The sequence below is a fragment of the Pangasianodon hypophthalmus genome, chromosome 10 (assembly GCF_027358585.1).
Source record: "Pangasianodon hypophthalmus isolate fPanHyp1 chromosome 10, fPanHyp1.pri, whole genome shotgun sequence".
Classification (NCBI taxonomy): domain Eukaryota; kingdom Metazoa; phylum Chordata; class Actinopteri; order Siluriformes; family Pangasiidae; genus Pangasianodon; species Pangasianodon hypophthalmus.
Genome location: NC_069719.1, coordinates 12589885 through 12610311, shown reverse-complemented (window position 1 = coordinate 12610311; position 20427 = coordinate 12589885). Strand labels below are relative to the sequence as shown.

Below are 20427 nucleotides of genomic sequence, written 5' to 3'. Positions count from 1 at the left end.
TAGTGCCGACTTATTTTGCTTTATGTATACGTCGACATTCCATGTCCATTATTGTGAAACCCGCGAGACACAACAAAAACACAGCTCCGATCACAGCGTCCTCCATCCTCCGGTTGTTTACGTTGTTGTTCTTTGTTTCCGCTGTTGAACGCCGCGCACAAATGACGTCGCTGTCGACCGGCTTACGTCACTTCCTAGTGCCACTGTCGGTGCGAATGCAACACTTTAAATGGTGCTGGGAAATAGTTCGCGCAAAATCGCCCAGTACTTTAGTAGTGTAAATTTAGTTCTGGAACTAAAGCGGTGCGAAAGGCCCTAATGTGAGACTCTGTGAGACTCAGCAATAGAAGTTCTGTGGCACTGTATGCATGTGTGATGTTACTGAAGCAAACCTCTAATGTTTAATCAGATGTGGTTGCGATGTTTACATATTGTTTAAACGAGACTATGAAAGTCCCCTATTCATAAGACAGGGAGTGTCTGGGCTTTTCCCCTGCATGTGCTGGACATTCTTTACTGCTGCTTTATGTTGGCGCTTGCTGGAATGTACACACAGATTAAATGGATGCAGTGATAGAGTAAGAGCCTCGATGTTAGGAATTCACAGTCTGGAGTGGATGTTGATGTCTGTACACCATAAATTCACACACCACCAGCCCTTTCTTTGCCAGCAGCTCTGTTCCTGTCTGAGTGGGAGATGGCAATATGTAGAAGAATGCCTCCCTTTGTCTCTCTCCTTTAATCTGTCCTAATACTTGTACTTTATATATCCATGCATTCTCCTTCTGGCACATCACTGACTTGAGATATATCTTCTTTGGATAGATCATCCTTCTCCTCTTGGCACTCAGTTCCATCTTATGCTTGTCTTCTGCCATTATTTGCCTTGTTCTCTTGTTCCTCTCAGTTTCACAGAAACCTTTCTTCTTAACTTCAACATCAGCCAAGCAATTTCCTTTTCTGTCGTCTGTAGCTTATGTTTCTCATCACCAAACTGTGAAATTCTTTCTTCTATCCAAGTTCTACAAGTTTGTCATTCTCCTCATCTTTCTTGCCCTCTTCTTCCATTCTCTTATTTCCAGCATGCTTTCATTCTCCTCCAAGTTCTAACAAGTAACTACTCGTTGGCAACCTCTCTAAAGGCTGCTTCATTCTCTTGTTTCTGTCTCTGCAGTTATGCACATTTCTTTTTGACAACATGGATCCAGTCTAAATGCATCCCATGAATAAAAGAAGCTATAGAACTGTTTGTATCATTTAGCACATCTAAAAATGAAAGTTCTTTTTTAAAAACTACACTTCAAGGTAAATAGAAATTAAACCATGTAGATCCTTTTAGTGATGACAAAGTCAGATGAGGAAAAGTTTCAGTTAATCAAAAAATGTGCTTGTTAAAATAACTTACACTTGATGAGCACATGAGCCATCTTGTGGTGGTGTTCTTTACATCATTTATCCTTTATTATTATTATTATTATTATTGAAATTCCAGTGCTCTATATAACTGATTAGCACAGTGCAAGTTTTTTATGCTATTAATAGAATTCTAGTTTACTGTTTTTGACTCTACCTGTTTGTTGCACTTATAAATCACTTACATTTATCAAAGGCAAAAGGAACCACAGGCTATAGCTAAACTAAAAAAAAATACACAGTTTTAATAATTGTGTTAGCTCATAGTTTGCTGGGAGTTCTCATTACTGCAGCTATTGCAAAAAAAAGTGAAACAGTCATAAATTGGATGAGGTTAATTTGATGAATTTGGTAAATGAATAATGATAAATAAGCTCCCCAGCTAAAAATGAATGGCATCCACAAGTATTTTATAATGTTAATAGGCAGTGCACCTGAATGAATGTAAGGTAATTGTAAAACTTGTACAGTCGGATTTTCAGTTGTTGGCTAGGCTCTGAGGTTGCAGTTTGTGTAAAAACAACGCAATGCTGACATTTCTATGTTCCAGAATAATAACTGCAGGGTTACTACAACTGCCAAATCTGTATGACATTCAATGAGCATGATGGCCTCTCTGACACTTTGACCTGCAAAATCACTGGACCTCAATCCTATTGAAAATTCAGAAGTGTTTAGTAGAAGTGGGATTATTAAAAAGGATAAACCAACAAACAGCAGCATAAACACCACAATAGTCACCTGCGAACTAGCTGAACTGCACACCCAGTCATGTGTCATTTCTTGCCTAATACTTATGCCTCCACTCACCTTAATTAAGGCATCAGTTCTGTTGGGTAAAGATTAGACCAGTGTCCTGTACCTGCTGTTCCAAATAATCCCACAAGTTTTCAATAGGATTGAGGTCTAGTGAAGTGCAGGCCAGTCAAAGTGTCTGTGTGTTCCATCCTGTTCAGACGTCACATACAGATTTGGTCCTATGCACTCTACAGTTATTATCTTAGAATAAGTGTGTGTTAGTGTTGTGTTCTGTTTCAACATGAAGTACAAAACACAACCTCAGAATATGACAAAGCAGATTTATGCCAATTTACAGTGGTGTGAAAAAGTGTTGGTTTCCAATCTTTTTGCATGTTTGTCACACTTTAATGTTTCAGATCATCAAACAAATTTAAATATTAGTCAAAGATAACATGAGTAAACACAAAACACAGTTTTTAAATGAAGGTTTTTATTATTAAGGGAAAACAAAATCCAAAACTACATGGCCCTGTGTGAAAAAGTGTTTGCCCCCTTAACCTAATAACTAGTTGGGCCACCCTTAGCAGCGACTACTGCAATCAAGCGTTTGCGATAACTTGCAATGAGTCTGTTACAGCGCTGTGGAGGAATTTTGGTCCACTCATCTTTGCAGAATTGTTGTAATTCAGCCATATTGGAGGGTTTTCGAGCCGCCTTTTTAAGGTCATGCCACAGCATCTCAATAGGATTCAGGTCAGGACTTTGACTAGGCCACTCCAAATTCTTCATTTTGTTTTTCTTCAGCCATTCAGAGGTGGACTTGCTGGTGTGTTTTGGATCATTGTCCTGCTGCAGAACCCCAGTTCACTTCAGCTTGAGGTTAGACAGCAGAATTCATGGTTCCATTTATCACAGCAAGTCTCCCAGGTCCTGAAGCAGCAAACCAGCCCCAGACCATCACACTACCACCACCATATTTTACTGTTGGTATGATGTTCTTTTTCTGAAATGCGGTGTTACTTTTACGCCAGATGTAATGGGACACACACCTTCCAAAAAGTTCAACTTTTGTCTCGTCAGTCCACAGAGTATTTTCCCAAAAGTCTTGGGGATCATCCAGATGTTTTCTGGCAAAACTGAGACGAGCCTTTATGTTCTTTTGGCTCAGCAGCAGTTTTCGTCTTGGAACTCTGCCATGCAGACCATTTTTGCCCAGTCTCTTTCTTATGGTGGAGTCATGAACATTGACCTTAACTGAGGCAAGTGAGGCCTGCAGTTCTTTGGATGTTGTTGTGGGGTCTTTTGTGACCTCTTGGATGAGTCGTCGCTGTGCTCTTGGGGTAATTTTGGTCGGTTGGCCACTCCTGGGAAGGTTCTCCACTGTTCCATGTTTTCGCCATTTGTGGATAATGGCTCTCACTGTGGTTCGCTGGAGTCCCAAAGCTTTAGAAATGGCTTTATAACCTTTTCCAGACTGATAGATCTCAATTACTTTCTTTCTCATTTGTTTCTGAATTTCTTTGGATCTCAGCATGATGTCTAGCTTTTGAGGATCTTTTGGTCTACTTCACTTTGTCAGGGAGGTCCTATTTAAGTGATTTCTTGATTGCAAACAGGTGTGGCAGTAATCAGGCCTGAGTGTGGCTAGAGAAATTGAACTCAGGTGTGATAAACCACAATTAAGTTATGTTTTAACTGGGGGGGCAAACACTTTTTCACACAGGGCCATGTAGTTTTGGATTTTGTTTTCCCTTAATAATAAAAACCTTCATTTAAAAACTGTGTTTTGTGTTTACTCATGTTATCTTTGACTAATATTTAAATTTGTTTGATGATCTGAAACATTAGTGTGTGACAAACATGCAAAAAAATTGGAAATCAGGAAGGGGGCCAACACTTTTTCACACCACTGTATATCCAACCAGGTCTGCAACATATTGACACTGTATAGCAGGGGTGTCCGAAGTCTGACCCCAGGGCCAAGTGTGGCCCAGGGACAGATTTTAACTGGAATTTTAACTTTTTCTCTTTAATTTACTGAATGATATTTAGTCAGGGCTACAGACAAAAAGTGCAAAGTTAACAGTGAGAGGGAGTGATTTCAAAAGAGCTGGAAAGAAGAAGAAGGAGAATAACAACCTACAGCTGTTAGGTGATATCCTGCTGCAGTAATTCCACAAAAATTATGTATATATATATATATATATATATATATATATATACACCTTGGGTATTTTAATGTAGTCTAATCTGGCCCCCATGAAAAAAGTTTGGAACCCCTGCTGCAGAGTAATTTTTTTGTTCAGGGAGCTTATTTAATTAGCATGTCTATATGACTTCTGTCCATTCAAAGTCTGGCACGAGGTGGTTTCTCATGCAGACTTTTCCTCACCAAGTCCAGTGCCTCCAGTGCAGTGCCCCAGCTCAGAGAGATGCCCCAGGAGTAATGGCCGTAGTTGTGCACCAGTGGCACCTGCCGATCCTGGACCTGCAGCCATTCTCTCTCCAGACGCACGTTGCTTCTGCCAGGCCTCAGACCCACCTTTTCTCCCAGTACCTGAGCGGTCCTTAGGGATGGTACAAACTCACTGCAGCGCTCCATGATGCCCTTGCTGTCATCCGTATCCACCTCCAAACGCCAGTCATTGACCTGCCGTGTACCCCCCAGAGTGACGTAGTCAATGCCAGGGTAGATGTAGGCATTTCCATTTCCATCACGAATGAAATTCTTCAGCCAGGGAGCGTGAACTTTGATGATCTGGCCACGTACTGGGTAGATCTGCTCATCCCCCACCAAAGAACGGGAGCCGAGGCCTGAGCAGTTGACAATGACATCATAGCTATGAGCAAGCTGCTGAAGGTCAGTCACTTTCTCTCGTTTCATCCGACCGCCTGCTTTTGTCAACCTTTTAATGAAAACAGACTGTTAACAACTCACTTATCAGACAATAGATAAGAAGATAACAGAAATGGCAGACAAACAGACATACTACAGTAAAAGACTCAACAAGGTCCCAGGAGGTAATGTTAAAGAGGATTTCTAAAGGATGTTTTGCTGCTCTGTACTATGACCTTCGCTCAACTCTTTTTCAATTAATAGTAGGGAAAGAAGAAATATTTACCTTTTCTCCAGCCAGGGCAGATATCTGAGGCTTTCACACTTTATAGTGGTTACAGCTTGACCAAACTTATGATTGGGGAATCTCTTTAATTCATGATCTGTCATAGTCCGAAATCCAAACACAGTATCAGCCCAGTATGGTTTTGTGATACTAGGGACCTCTTTGAATACCTGGTATCTGGACAAATTAGATTTAGAATTATTAGAGAACATAATCTATAGTACATGAAAACTGTATCTGTGACAGAGCAACTCCTCTTTATCCTACACTGTATTTTTATGATGCAGTCCAGAGTATAGGTTCATACAATACCCTGAGCTCAGGAATACTCCTGCTTCTGAGGCCAGCGGTGATTCAGCAATTGCCAGCAGATGATCAAATGTGCCTTTAAACCAACGCTGCTGACGTTCCAGAGGAACACCTGGTGCATGCACAGGGTGAGAGATCAACATTGTGCATCACTGAACATTTTATTACGAGCATTTATGAGCATTTCATGAGTTTTAGACATTTCCCTAGAACTAAACATGCTTGTTGTGTTTTAGTAACAGTCCTTCCTACCTGGAATCTCCTTGGGCAGAAGGATCCCAGCAGCTATATCACTGGTGGTGTCTGGAGAGAATTTCTCAGCCAGTATGGTGACGGTGCAGAAGGGCAAAGCCTCAGCTATACACACTGCTGTAGACATCCCAACCACACCTGCTCCAATTACAACAACTTTCACCTTCTTCATTCTGGAGTATTACTGCAACAATGGATAAAATGCCAAAGGAACCAAGTTATATATGAGCCCTGGCAAGCCAACCCATTCTCTAGTGGCCTCATTCAGACTCATAAACTAGAACATGTTAAACTTTGATACATTAAAAAGTGTCTATACAAGACAAGTTAATTTATAATCGAGGATAGTTACATTTATATCAAAGAGCAAAGATCACTCTTTCTTGTCCATGTGAGCAGTACTGAAAAACAATTATTACCATTTTAGGTCAAGTTGCACATTGTACAGTTAAGTTTCAACAGTTAAAATATATGACAGAAAAATGTAATGCGTCTCTTGTGTTATTTTAATAAAAGCAACCCTACCTGTTTGCTCCATGCACGTCCCACACCTAAGCAATATCACTGCACAGCTAAAAGGTTGTGCAATGTATTTTAGCTTACTTCCCAGATACAGGATTGTCTCTTATGCAACAAACTAAAAAAAAAATGGCAAGGCACTTTTGATGGGCGTGACTGAAGCTGCAGTCAGTATTAAAGAGAGACACCTCCACACATGACACCATGTTTTCCACTCATATACAGAATATACAGACATTGGTCTATTTAAATGCAGGCATTGGTCTATTTAAATGCAGGCAGTTTAGGCCTCTCTACAATGTATAGAACCATTTCTGTTTTCAGATATATTGCAAAGGGTGCTTGTTTGGGACCACAATGCCATCACTATAACATGTAAATCCTGAAATTAGTCTCCACTATGAAATTACAGACATACAGAAATACATGTAAAAGTAGATCTTTACTTCTGTACATCTCCAATTTCATAGCAGAGCCTAATTTCCAGATTTAGCAGTTGTAGTGATGGTGCTCCCTTATGCTAATGTAAGACTGGAAGAAGTAGGCACATATTGTCAAGTCATCTGTGAATCATAATTAAATGAAACAAATCTCTTGCAATCCAAAGGCCCTTTGCTATGACTGAATTGTTATATGCATAATAAGGTAAATGATACTGACAAAGATTTTAATTTCCCAATCCATAAAACTTTATATTCTGTTGCTTTACAGTTTCCCTTCTAACTAAGTGGGCTAGCTTAAACCTTTTCCATCATAACAGTGCCCTTTAGCACAAAGTGAGGTCCATGAAGACATGGTTTGCCAAGGTTTGAGTGGAAGAACTCGAGTGTCCTGCACAAAGTCCTGACTTCGACCCCACTGAACACCTTTGGGATGAACTGGAATGCCAACTGTGCCCCATGCCTTCTCACCCGATATCAGTGTCTGACCTCACTAATGCTCTTGTGGCTGAATGAGCACAAATCCCCACAGCCGTGCTCCAAAATCTAGTGGAGAGCTTTCCTAGAAACTTGGAGGTTATTATAACCGCAAAGGGGGACTAAATCTGTAATGGGATATGGGTGTGATAGTCAGGCGTCCACAAACTTTTGGCTATATAATGTATGTATTCTGTACTCCACAATCATCTCTGTTGTTCATTTACCAACATAGTTTAACAACATAGTTGTTTTATTATGTTCAATTTAATTTACAGTAAAATGGCTATATAGTGGCCTAAAGTGATGACAACAAATACAACTTTGCAACGTTACTAGCTACTAACGATATGCTCATCTAGCATTTAATGATCTGTGCCTTATTTGCTAATGTAATATGGGAAGAGGTGTCAGACAAAAAAGGCTTTGCAGCATGTTTTGGTTATTTTTTCATATGTAAAACACCGTTTTGACGAAACTTGTGTTGCGTCAGTCCTACAAAAAATGCAGAAGTCAGAGTCTGTTACACTTGCTTTATCATTGCACCCATATGTGATTTTTGAACTTCCCATTCCAGATTTAGACCCCTTTTGCTGTTAATAACTTTCACTCTTTTGGGAAGGCTTTCCACTAGATTTTGGAGCACGGCAAAAAGGGCACAGATCTTTATATGGTAGCTGAACATATTGTTAATTGCTAGTGACACTGCAAAGCACCATTTTATATAATTCATATGTGCTCATATCTCACTTCAAAGGTTATTTTCCCTCTGAACATTTTCAGTGGAGGAGGAGCAGTGGACAGGAGAGTTAATAACAAGATTGCCAGGGTTGTCTTTGTTTTTTTTTTTTTTTTTACACCAAAGTGGGCCAGTTTAAAAATACTCGGCAGCCATCTTGATGGATCTTGTTTTATAGCAAATAATCAGAATTAAATCTAATAAATGTCCACAAACAAAGTGTTAATACATACAGTGAGTCTATGGTGTACAGAACCATTTCTATTATAAAAAAGTACTGCAAGGAAAATACAAGACTGAAGATTATGGAATGGATAATGCGCATACATCAGAAATGTATGTGGGCCTGTACATGAGCACACACTCCATTAGAGAATTCTAATTATATGAATTTATTCACTTTATTTATAAATAAGTTATGAAAATATGAAGATTAATAAACTAATATAAACAGCCACTTACACTCACAGAGCACGTTATTAGGAACACTATACTAATACTGGGTAGGGCCTCACTTTGCTCTCAAAACAGCCTCAACTCTTCCTGGCATGGATTCCACAAGATGTTGGAAACATTCCTTTGAGATTCTGGTCCATGCTGACATGATTGCATCACGCAGTTCCTGGGTGATGCAGGAATTTTGCAGGTGCACTTTCATGCTGCGAATCTCCCGTTCCACCACATCCCGAAGGTGTTCTACTGGATTCAGATCCGGTGACTGGAAAGGCCACTGAAGAACACTGAACTCATTGTCATGTTCATGAAACCAATTTGAGAGGACTTTTGCTTCGCTATATGGTGCATTATCATGCTGGAAGTAGCCATTAGAAGATAGGTAAATTGTGGCCATGAAGGGATGCACATGGCATTCAAGCCTTGATTGATTACACCACCTCCACCAGCCTGGACTGTTGACACAAGGCAGGTTGGGTCCATGGATTCATGCTGTTGGTTCCAAATTCTGACCCTACCATCTGTGTGCCTCAGCATAAATCAAGATTCATCAGACAAAGATAAACTTTTTCAGTCTTCAACTGTCCCGTTTTGGTGACCCTGTGCCCACTGCAGCCTCAGCTTTCTGTTCTTGGCTGACAGAAGTGGAACCCGACGTGGTCTTCCGCTGTTGTAGCCCATCCGCCTCAAGGAGCGCTATGTGTTGTGCATTCTGAGATGTTTTTCTGCTCACCACAATTGTACAGAGTGATTATCTGTGTTACTATAGCCTTTCTGTCAGCTCGAACCAGTCTGGCCATTCTCCGTCGACCTCTCTCATCAACAAGGTGTTTCCGTCCGTGGAACAGGATGTTTTTTCTTTATTACACCATTCTGAGTAAACTCTAGACACTGTGGTGTGTGAAACTCCCAGATCAGCAGATTCAGAAATACTCAAACCAGCCAGTCTGGCACCAACAATCATGCCACAGTCAAAGTCACTGAAATCACATTTTTCCCCATTCTGATGGTGTGAACACTACCTGAAGCTGCTGGCCCATATCTGCATGATTTTATGCATTGCATTGGCTGATTAGATAATGGCATGGATCAGTAGGTGTACAGGTGTTCCTAATAAACTGCTCAGTGAGTGTATATGTGAAGGCTTTCGTACTGTAAACAAATTTAGGTCTGATTATTGTACGACGTTACATACTTTCAAATGAAACTATCTGAACTGACTTTCAAATATTTGAGTTGTTTTTGTTTCCCCTTTTCTCAATGCATTAACATGAATTTCAGGAAAACATTAATAAAAACTGCTAAAAGCAACTCACTATAGTTAACGCTGTTTTATCAGAAAAACACAGTTTCCTGTTAAATAGCCACAAGAGGGCGTCAGTTTCAGTTATTGGAGCCATAATTGGAAATCTCGCGATATTACGGCTGTTGACGCGATCCGTTTAAGGTAAGGTCCTGGAAGCTTTGTATGTAGGGTTACTGCCAATGTCCTTGACAGGTTCTTAATGTGTGTAAAAATAAATGCACAAAAGGTCAGTGCATGTTATATCCAGTGTTCCGCTGCTGCTTGTCGCGGTGTATTTCGAGATGCATGAAGACAGAACAGACAGTTTCGCTTATCGGTTAATATGGCGCTCATTTTATAGTCAGTCCGCTAGCGTGCACTGCTACAAAGCAGCAGAGAAATGAGACACTGATATATAAAATACGTAACTGAGTTTCTCACCTAGAAATCGGTGGAGAGGGAATAGTCCAGTGAATAGTCCAGAGGCAATAGCTCAGTGAATCACGATGAAACCATATCACTTGTTCGACAAGGTAGCGAGGCTCAGCAAACGTGTCAGCTTACCTGATGGATCATTTGCTGCTACGTGATTTTAAATGGCCAGAATGTGGTCTGTAGTCCCCCTGGTGAAGCACTCTCAGAGGGGAGGAGGGCAATTAAGGGTTTTTATTTATTTAATTTTTTTTAAATCCTTGCACTGAGTGGGAAATAGCCCACCTCTTTTCTTTTACACATCAGGCTGCTTCATTTTACTAGTGGCTGTTAGTGACTGGTTTCCTCAGGGTACTCTGGTTTCCTCCACCAGTCCGAAAACATGCGTAGTAAGCTGACTGGCATCTCTAAATTGTCTGTAGTGTGTGGATGGGTGTGTGAGTGTGTGTGCAACTGTGTTCTGCGATGGGTTGGGTGTCCCCGCCTTGTGCCCCAAGTCCTGGGGATAGGCTCCAGGCTTCCTGTGACCCTGTGTAGGATAAGCGGTACAGAGGATGGATGGATGGATGGATGTTCGTGACTGATGATGTTAAACCCAAAGTAATCTGAGTGCATGGGTTTAGGGAAGTGTTTGGGAAAGGGCCAGAGCCAGCTCTCACTTCCTAGTTAGTGAAAAACTTGCCATCCTTGATTGTTTTGTTTTTTTGTTTTTTTTTTTTAATCTGTAGATGCAGTATATTCAGTGTTTACCATTTTGAAAAACTTTTATCTTCTCAGATTTTAGTTTTTTTTACTATATATATATATATTTATTTTTGACATATATATATATATATATATATATATATATAATGTGTGTGTGTGTGTGTATGTGTATATATGTGTATATATATATATATATATAATATAATATAATATATAATATAATGTTTGGTACAAAACTTTAATCATATGAAGGGTCAGGTGCTATAAGCATTGTGCAACCTACGCCACTGACCATATATTAAAGGTTGATGACAACCATACGATGACAATATATTATATAACACAAAAGTCTCTGGGTGATGATGGCTTTCTGTCATTTTTATAGGCTGCCACACAAAGCAGAATGTCAGAGCGAACACGAACCCACGCTCCCAGCTTGCTGACCTTTCATTCCAAATCACATAAGGACACAATCCTTAATAAATTTGACACACTGAGGAAAAGACAAATGCTTTGTGATATAACCCTCATTGTAGAAGATGTGCATTTTAAGGCACATAAGGCCCTGCTGGCTGCGAGCAGTGAATATTTCTCCTTAATGTTCACTGCTGAAGACCAGGCCTGTCAGACTGTATATAGGCTGGACGGCATGGCTGCAAAGACCTTTGCGTCTGTGCTGGAGTTCATCTACAGTGCCAATGTGGCAGTGGAGGAGAGCAGCACCGAGCAGTTGCTTGATGTGGCCCGCTTGCTAGAAATAAGTGAGTTAGTCAAGGCCCATGCAGACTTTCAAATTAGCAGCACAGCCTCAGCAACAAATGTCTACTCGGATGTAGGTGATGGTGACACATGCACAAATGGAACCCCTTCCAAACGCAAAAGGGGACGGCCAAGGAAAAACACTAACCCTTCGGTACCAGGCTTAGTACTACTGCCTCAGGAATCAAGTGAAATACAGAACAGACTTCATCCTGAACCTGCTAAAACTACAGTGGATTTGTCTTTGGCCTCCCCAGAGTCCACAGAACCTATATGCAACTCTAATCCCCTTCCCAATGACTCAGATGACGCTGATTATGACCCAAGCGAGGACAGACCCCGGTATGGCAAGCGCCGAATAAGGCAGCCGGTGAAACTAAAAAGCTACAGGCTAGGAGATGAAATTAGTGAAGGAAGAGTGCTGGGAAAGAGGGGCAGAAAGAGGAAATACCCAGCCACAGAACCACGCTGTGATGACTGCGGCAAAGTTTTTAAAAACCATCTGTTTTTAAAAATACATCAGCGAACTCATACAGGTGAATCTTTAAATAGATTTCATTGGTGTCATTCACTAATGTATATGTATCTTAAATGGCCCTCTATGATATCTTTTTTATGGTCCTTACATAGGAGAAAAACCCTTCCGGTGCCATGTTTGTGGAAACTGCTTTACACAGAAACACACCCTTTTAGTTCATCAGCGCATGCACACTGGAGAGAAGCCATTTGTGTGCAACATTTGCTCTAAAGCTCTCTCCACAAAGCACTCCCTGCAGGAACATATGAACTTGCATGCAGGTATGGAAAGCTGCTGGGAATTTTCAAAACCATACATTGTTATAGCCATTGCATTCCAGGTTCTGTTATATATTTTGATGTATCTCTGTTTTCTTTCTCAGAAAAGAAATCTTTTAACTGTGACCAGTGTGGGAAAACATACAGCCAGAAGAGGCAGTTAAATAGTCATTACCGGGTTCATAGTGGAAAAGCATTACCTGAATGCGCACAATGTCACCACAGGTTTAAGGATGCAGCACAACTAAAGAAGCATCTGAGAACACACACAGGTAACAGGACAGCCGGGCTCAAATATGTAATGAAACACATACTGTATTACACTCTTAGTCAAGTTTTAACAGCTAATATCACTGCTGTTTACTGTAAACTGTACATAACCATATGTACACTTACTTAATGAAATACCCCATTTAAGCTCCCAGAAGAAAAGCTAGTGGCATGTGTCATTTCTATCTAATAACTGGTTACCCCTCCTCTCACCTTAATAACAACGTCAGTCCTAGTGTCTTGAAATCATTCCTGTCAATTTTAGCTCACTTTTCCTTTGACTGGATGCACAATTTACTTAGAGTTTATGAGTCACTGTTTCATCTGCTATTCCAAATTTTTAAAAAAAAAAAAAAAAAAAAAAGGGACATGAAGCACAAAAGGCTACCTCAGAGTCTGGCCAACAACTGACAGTTGCTTCAGAGATACATTTCATATTCAGCCACTATTTACTTGTTTTAGGTGAGAAACCTTTTACATGTGAGATTTGTGGAAAGTGTTTTACTGCCAAGAGCACCCTGCAGACACACATCCGAATCCACAGGTAGACAGTCCTCTTTATTCTTTGGAAATTGCTGAATCAGTTACAGCATAAACATTGGTGTGTGATGATACTGATGTGTTCCTTATCCTTAATCTTTTCTTGTTTAGAGGAGAAAAGCCTTATGTGTGCAACATCTGCAACAAGTCCTTCTCTGATCCTAGCGCCAGAAGACGCCATGTCGCCTCGCACACAGGAAAAAAGCCTTACATGTGCTCTGTGTGTAGTCTTTCTTTTACCCGTCTGGACAATCTAAAAGCGCATACTAAAACGCACAATAAAGAGCGGCCAGATGTGGAGGGCGCACAGCTAACCACAGTGGAGGCCATGGATGGGAATGAGAAGATGCACAATGTCCTGGAGCTGCAGCAGTACCAGCTGCCCACTCACACAGAGCAGGAGATCCAGTTAGTGGTTACCAGTGAAGTGGACAATATTAACCTAGTGGCAGGCCAGAAGCCGGGCAGCATTAGCATCATCACTGCTGAGAATGGGCCAGAGGAACTGGCAGCAGCAGGCCAGACCCATTCCAGCCTCACCCTTCTCACTCATCCCTCTGCACACATCCAGAACCTGGCTCTGGTCACTCAGGATGAACTAGACCCCAGTGCACAAATCCAGACCATCAGTGTGGTCGAAGGCCAGGTGAGCAGCGAGCAAGCTGAGCCAATGCACGTCATCACACTGACTAAAGAGGCAATGGAGCACTTTCAGGTTCAGCACGGAGTTCCGCAACAGCTGCAAATTAGCTCACGGCCCCTTCAGCAGCTGCAGGTGATCCAGCAGGCCATGCCTCAGCTTTCTGCTACACAGGAGCCTCCTAGAGAGCAGCACAACCAGAGTCACACAGGTGCTATCCATATCAGCAGCCAAGCCGGCCAGCCAATCTCCATCAGCCAGACCAGCGAGCAGATCCCCAGCACACAGATCCAGGGACAGACCTTCCAGATCCAGGCAGGTACTGTCTCATACCTCTATACCACAGGTCTTGCCCCACAGAGCTAAGGACAAGACGAAAGAGAATAAGCTTCATGCTTGTGCAATGGGACAAATTATTCTATTCATCAGTTGTCAGATTGTACGATTTGGCCCAAAAAGTGACGTTTTATTGATGATTTAATAACAACATTACACCATGTGGTCAGTTTATACAAGGTGGCTAAGGATCAAGCCTAATTCAGCACATCTCATGACAAATGTCTCGCCACTTTATTAAATAAGTGCCTGTGGTACGTTGATCAAAAATACATTACATGCATCTCTGCCCTCTAAACTGAACTGTTTTAAACAAATTCTACGAAGTTTTGGCTCACATGTAGAAATTCAGCTGAAACTGGTGAAAAAGATGTTATAACATGAATGAAAGCATGATTTTATTATGATCTAAGGTGCTAGAATGGGAACTGGGTAACAGCATGTTTGTTGTCTCCAAATACTGGCGCTGCAAGCTCTGTGAATTACCACCAAAAGAGTTAAACCAGCCATGTTCAACTCAAAGGTGGAATTCTACCTCTTACCTACCTAAATAACATTAAGAGGTCTCTAGACTTTTCAGAGTTTTGGATGTAGTTCTTCTTTTTTTTTTTTTTCAAAATAAATATTTTGTTGCTCTTTCAAACAAGTCTCTTGTCACTGGTCTCAGTCTTCAGATGTAGTGTCAATAAAGATGTTAACAGTGTCATTTTTCTTTGTCACACACATTTATTTATTAATTAGATTATTTTTAATAATTTATTTATTTAAACATGAAAATGTATTAATTATTACTTTTTAAAGAAATACGTGTGTGTGTGTGTGTGTGCGTGCGTGCATAAATGCAGGATGACACACGATGACACATGATATACACTATATGGCCAAAAGTATGACCATCAAACCCACGTGGTTCTTCCCCAAACTGTTGCCACAAAGTTGGAAGCACACAGTTGTACAGGAACTTTTTTTTTTTTTTTTTTTTACAGGATGCCTTTGTATACTGTAGCATTAAGATTTTCCTTCACTGAAACTAAGGGACCCAAACCTGGCTCTGTGAAGTTGGCACCCCATATAAATACATTTTTACCAAAACTATGCCATTCGTTTGTGCTGATTTGGCGTTCAAGATATTAAACATTATTTTTTTGGCTGTGTGACGTCACTCTCCACCCCATGTCGTCCAAATCGTATCAAATTGGTGCCGTTCTTTTGTGCTCGATTTGTGCCGGTTTGTGCCATTAAAACAAACCCTGTATTTACTTTCCTTCCCGAGATATAACAAGAAGAATTTTGGGAGCAGTGACGTCACTCTCCACGCCATGTCGTTTAAATCACCCCAAACAGACGGCATTCGCTTGTGCTCGAATTGTGCAGGTTTGTGCTGTTTAAAAGAAACGCGGTTCCAAGGATTTTTTTCTTAAATATAACAAACAACTAACCTTCCTTCAGGTGCCGTGACGTCATTCTCTACTCCATGTCGTCCAAATCGCTCCAAACTGGCTGTGTGTTCGATTTGTTCCGGTTTGAGCCCTTAAAACAAACGGTGTAACTTCCCTTCATGAGACACAAGAAGAACGTTTTCGGGAGCGCTGACGTCACTCTCCGCTTTGTTTTGTGCCGTAGAAAGAAACAACATAACTATACACCAAAGTATCGCGAGAGCACAGTTGTGCGATCAGTACTGCGTAGCTCTCCAATCGTTCTCGTGTCGAAACATAGCTAATGTCTAAAGATGGGAACAAGTTATGTTGTTTCTACGGCACAAAACAGAAGCGATTTAGACGACGTGGGATGGAGAGTGACGTATGTGGTCAGGTGTCCACATACTTTTGGCCATATAGTGTATTTCTGCTACTATCTCTGCTAGAGGACAGTGTCGTAATATCCTGCAGATATAGAAATAGAAACATATACATATATAGAAGGTGCAGCTTGATAAAAATAAATGAAACTGTGAGTACCTGAAGGAGAGGAAAGTTACTAGAGAGTTGGTTCCAATTATTCATCCAATACATCCAATTACTGGTCTTTCTTTGAATTATTGGGGGTCTGTATGCTGGCCCACTGTATATCTTATTGTAGCAATTGTTTGATTGCAACTGTAGTTTCAAACTTCTTTATGTTCTTGACAATTAGCTAAACATTATTTAGAGGATCTCTGTAGACAGAGCACAGAATGAGTGCTGAGATGAGGAGAATACTTGATAGAGCAGTTTGCCCTGCTGTTGTAGTAGGTGCTTGTAGAACTGGAAGTAAAGCAGGAAGCTACTGCACTCACTACTCATCATAGCACAGCCAGGGTCAGTCATACACTCCTGCAGGTGGACCATGGGGAACATCATCTGCGGGAACCCCTGCATCATCATCATCATCATCATCATCATCATATATTAATGATGTGCTACCTCTAAGCTCCTAGACATTAAAAATGACTTATTATTCATTGTCCATTTTTAGTTTTTCCATTTAGTGTTATATTAACATTAATATATATTTGTGTGTTTTGTATGTGTCCTTCATTCTCTTTTCCACACCACTAGATGAAGTTGCCCCCCGTCCCCAACAATGTATTTAAGCACAAATAAGAAGTTGTCAAGTTAATAATAAACAATCTTTTATAATTGTCATGTTTATCTTGTGTCCAGATTCTGAACATACAGAGAAATCAATCCATGTAGCATATGGACATTTAAGCCCTTGACTTCATGCTTCTGGATGTACACCCTTAAAGTTTAGACTGCTCCTTTCTGTGAAAGCCAGGCTCAGTTCCCAGCCTCCCGCAGTGGGCATTGCTTTCTGATGAGTCTGCTCAGTACAACAGTGTGTGGTGTACCTGTGGGGAGGGCCATGTCATGCTGGGCTTGCTCTGACATCACCACACTCGTTTCCCTGTTTATCCTCCACTGATCAGATCTGTCCTTTTTGTGCTCTCCAACAGCCTGAGCAGCTGCTCCGCATAAACAAACAGATCAGGACATGTACGCAATACCATCCTACTCACAATCAGTTTAAAGAAAAATGGAAACAAAACAAAAAAACTGACGGTCAGAAAACGATGATGAAAAAATTATATGAATTATATGAAAGTGAATTAGTAACAGTACCACAACATAGTAAACAAGAAATGTGTCTAGCTGCCATTTCTTGACGTCAAAATCCATGGCTCCTAGAGGGGGTTGAACAGCTTGGTTGTGCTGGTTGTCCGCCAGCAAAGCCTCATACTCCTGTTTCTTCCCCATCTGCTGAGCCACAGCTCTCATACTCAGGTAATAAATCTCCATCCTACTACAAGTCAACATGAATAATCATCATACATCAAATTAAACACATGCATTTCTATTACACATGTCTGATTATGAGAAGAAAAGAAGTATTGGTTGAAATGTTTCCAAACAAAACCGTAGAGATGGGAAAACTTGAACAAAGCAGGATTTGTTTATTCAAGCTCTAGTTGGTTCCTTCCCAGTGTTCTCTAAAGACTACCAGCTTCCACAGCAGTGAGAAATCCCTCTGCTTGTCAACAGAGTGAATGTGATTGTTGGCTGCACAATGATCTTCCATGTTATTCATGTTTTCCACAGCTCAATAGATAGAAACAATGTATTTAAGCAAAACTGACAACCTTATTGGGTTGATCTTAAACAAGCTTTTATACTTGTCATGTTTATCTTGTGTCTAGATTCTGAACACAAGGTGGTGGAGCCCTGAAGCATTAAAAAAAAATCATCTGGCTCCCAAGTGGCACAACAGCAAAGTGTTTGCCTGATCATCCAGAGCTTGAGAGTTTGAATCCTCATGATACCACAGCCATCCATAGCCAGGAGTCCAAGAGCTGTGGAATGAATACTCTATCAATTACCTATATCACCTATCAATCAGGGTGACACTAGCCAATCGTGGGTGTCTGTGAGTTCATGCATGTGGAAGGGGGTGCATAGTGCTTTCCACTGATTGTCTTATGCAGTATGAGCAGCACTTTGAAAAGATGTGGTTAGCAATTAATAAACAAGAAAAGAAAAGATATTGTAATTTGCAAGTCTGTAGAGAACCTGAATCTCTCTGTCTTTATGAAGCAGAGAAACACCCAGCATTGCCCTGTTAGCCTCCATCCTGATCAGAGAATCACTGTAACATGAGCCCGTATTCTCCACACACTGGTAATGTAAATTGGAGGACTTTAACAGGAACTGAAGTACTTTATGAGATTCCATCAGTAACATTAGCTGTATGCAGAAATCTACAGGTGTCGCATTACAGCTATCAATCTGGAATGGTGAAAGCTAATGCATGCTTGCTCAGAAACAGGAAAAGCCAACCAGCACATCTTTTCAAACTGCTTCTCAAGCAGCATTATAGGCAGCTGAATGTGCTTGGAAGAGAGCACTAACTGACATTTCTTGGTGATTGGCTAGTGCCATGCTAATCAACAGGGGAAAGAAAAAGGCTGTCCTTCCCACCAATAGAGCAGGGATAATTATACTCTACTGGACTCTCCGTCTGGAATTTGAATTGTCTGGAATTGTTGGGATACAAACTTTCAGTCATCCAACAACTGGGTGAATGTCTAGACCATTGCACCACTGGGGAACCAGGTCTTGCATTTTTGTAACTGAGTCTGAAGTACTTGAACAGCTCAGTTGCCTCTAGACAAGACTGGCTGAAGCAGAGGAAACTGACAGACTTCTCATCTGAGGCTGTTGCTCATCACTGTGTACCAAATGTACCAACTTAAATCAGAGTTTTGTAGCACCAAATATAACCAAACACATACCTGATCATACAGCATACTACCATTTCGAACTCCCGGATGAGCATGTTTCTGAGCAGCTGAAGTGGTCCTACTAGCTCTGGGCTGCCAGGCTCCCATGGAGTGTCAATCTGCTGCGGAATGTCCAATAGTTCACAGAACAGAACAAGTTGAAGCTGCTCGCTGGCTGCACATCACAGTGAGTGAAATTCCATTTTATTACTGATCATTTCTGATCCTCCTCAATCAGCAGTGAGCATAAGAGGGAACTTTTGGGGTTCCCTGTGGAAGCCATGCTCTCTAGATAAAAGTCATGGAGAGCTGATGGGTGTGCTGAAGAGTTTGGCAACAAGCCTGCAACACAAACACGTACATGTTTTCATGGCAAATGTTGTATACATCTAGAATGTGGAAACCTATACTGGTAGAAATAAAATATCACTGAGGATATATTAAAGTTAAATACTGTTCTAATGGGAAATAAAAATGCTAATGAGTCTCTTCTGCTCCTTGTCCTGCAGTGTTTTGAACATCATGAGCATCTCAGTCTTTCCATCTGCTGACAACGCTTGTTGCCTTGGATGAGGCTGAAATGTCTAGAATGTCCAAGTAAAATTCCCTTCAAGTGCATTTAATCTAACATAAGAGTTACTTTTATGTAAGGTGGTGGTTCTCGAAATCCTAGGACATGACATATAGCCAGTGTGTCTGGAATTCTATTATTATTTTACTTTTATGAAATAGCAGTGGTGTTCGCTATAACCACTGCAAAGTTGTTACTCCTAGTTCTTATTTAGTTGTTATACTCAGCCTACCTAACTGGTCATGTGAACTGAATGGTGGTACCAATGTCCAGAGACAGGGTTGGATCCAAGTGCAGAGTGAAAATAGTTGCAAAATCAAAGTCAAACAGTCCAAAAGAAAAAAAAAATCAGGGTTATCTGAGGCAGAGCAGACTCATGGTGGGGTAAAACCCCAAGGCAGACTGTAAACAAAAGCACAGTGCAGATTCAAAAGACTTATCCAATAATATAAATATAAATATAATTTATTTCATGTATCATCAGATTTATTTATCAGAACCATATTCCTGATATTCATTAAAATGCAGGGTATATTTACATTATTTTGTATTATTTTATAGTTTTAATGCAGCTGGTAATGATGCTGTTATCATAAAGAGGTTCATGAATTGCTTTAACTGTGTTTTCTGGGGGAAAACAACAAAAGCATATAATAATTTGCATAAAAATAGCTTTCCCTACCCCTCTTCCATTCCTGTTTGTTGTTTGTTTTTTGTCTTTTCTGGACTACAGGATATATTTTAATATAAAATAATCTCAATACTCCCTGGAGCTGATGACATTTCCCTTCATCATCATCATCAATCATCATCATCATCTCCTAAAATTAGTGATAACACATTGGTGTGTATAGAAATGCACCTGTTTTT

The 20427-nt window shown here is 40.7% G+C and overlaps 3 protein-coding genes and 1 long non-coding RNA gene across 10 annotated transcripts; 2 read left to right on the top strand and 2 right to left on the bottom strand.

The window, feature by feature from the left end:
• Positions 1-3695: 3695 nt before the first annotated feature.
• ddo (D-aspartate oxidase) lies at positions 3696-15831 on the bottom strand. Of its 5 annotated transcripts, none has more exons than XM_053237442.1 (6): positions 15667-15831; positions 6190-6238; positions 5838-6021; positions 5589-5697; positions 5277-5453; positions 3696-5060 (listed from the first exon to the last, which is right to left on the bottom strand). In XM_053237442.1, exons 3-6 carry the CDS (start codon positions 6007-6009, stop codon positions 4502-4504), a joined length of 1017 nt encoding a protein of 338 aa, XP_053093417.1. In that variant the 5' UTR covers positions 6010-6021; positions 6190-6238; positions 15667-15831; the 3' UTR covers positions 3696-4501. The 5 variants fall into 5 exon arrangements, with proteins under 5 accessions (XP_053093417.1, XP_026789481.3, XP_026789479.3 ...); XM_026933680.3 differs by lacking the exon at positions 15667-15831 and adding an exon at positions 6363-9748; XM_026933678.3 differs by lacking the exon at positions 6190-6238 and having other exon boundaries at positions 15667-15829.
• On the top strand, positions 5575-6325 carry LOC128319128 (uncharacterized). Its single transcript, XR_008302515.1, has 2 exons — positions 5575-5713; positions 5822-6325. It is a non-coding gene; the product is annotated as an uncharacterized LOC128319128 (long non-coding RNA).
• On the top strand, positions 9828-14933 carry zbtb24 (zinc finger and BTB domain containing 24). Of its 3 annotated transcripts, none has more exons than XM_034308106.2 (6): positions 9828-9997; positions 11273-12182; positions 12277-12444; positions 12546-12713; positions 13174-13255; positions 13363-14933. In XM_034308106.2, exons 1-6 carry the CDS (start codon positions 9971-9973, stop codon positions 14255-14257), a joined length of 2250 nt encoding a protein of 749 aa, XP_034163997.1. In that variant the 5' UTR covers positions 9828-9970; the 3' UTR covers positions 14258-14933. The 3 variants fall into 3 exon arrangements, with proteins under 3 accessions (XP_034163997.1, XP_034163998.1, XP_034163999.1); XM_034308107.2 differs by having other exon boundaries at positions 9862-9912; XM_034308108.2 differs by lacking the exon at positions 9828-9997 and adding an exon at positions 10452-10571.
• On the bottom strand, positions 15731-19261 carry si:ch73-242m19.1 (uncharacterized). The gene is made up of 3 exons (XM_053237443.1): positions 18999-19261; positions 17332-17512; positions 15731-17174 (listed from the first exon to the last, which is right to left on the bottom strand). The coding sequence occupies exons 1-3, from the start codon at positions 19040-19042 to the stop codon at positions 17121-17123; spliced, it is 279 nt and encodes a 92-aa protein (XP_053093418.1). The 5' UTR covers positions 19043-19261; the 3' UTR covers positions 15731-17120.
• Positions 19262-20427: the final 1166 nt, after the last annotated feature.

Coding starts and splice junctions, on each gene's coding strand:
- ddo (XM_053237442.1), bottom strand. CDS start 6,009: ATGAAGAAGGTGAAAGTTGTTGTAATTGGAGCAGGTGTGGTTGGGATG. Junction 5,698..5,837: donor TCTGCCCAAGGAGATTCCAG/GTAGGAAGGACT, acceptor TGCATGCACCAG/GTGTTCCTCTGGAACGTCAG. Junction 5,454..5,588: donor GGAGTATTCCTGAGCTCAGG/GTATTGTATGAA, acceptor TAATTTGTCCAG/ATACCAGGTATTCAAAGAGG.
- zbtb24 (XM_034308106.2), top strand. CDS start 9,971: ATGTGTGTAAAAATAAATGCACAAAAG. Junction 9,998..11,272: donor TAAAAATAAATGCACAAAAG/GTCAGTGCATGT, acceptor TCATTTTTATAG/GCTGCCACACAAAGCAGAAT. Junction 13,256..13,362: donor ACACACATCCGAATCCACAG/GTAGACAGTCCT, acceptor TTTCTTGTTTAG/AGGAGAAAAGCCTTATGTGT.
- si:ch73-242m19.1 (XM_053237443.1), bottom strand. CDS start 19,042: ATGCTCATCCGGGAGTTCGAAATGGTAGTATGCTGTATGATCAG. Junction 17,513..18,998: donor GTAGTATGCTGTATGATCAG/GTATGTGTTTGG, acceptor GTTGACTTGTAG/TAGGATGGAGATTTATTACC. Junction 17,175..17,331: donor TTCTTGTTTACTATGTTGTG/GTACTGTTACTA, acceptor TATGCGGAGCAG/CTGCTCAGGCTGTTGGAGAG.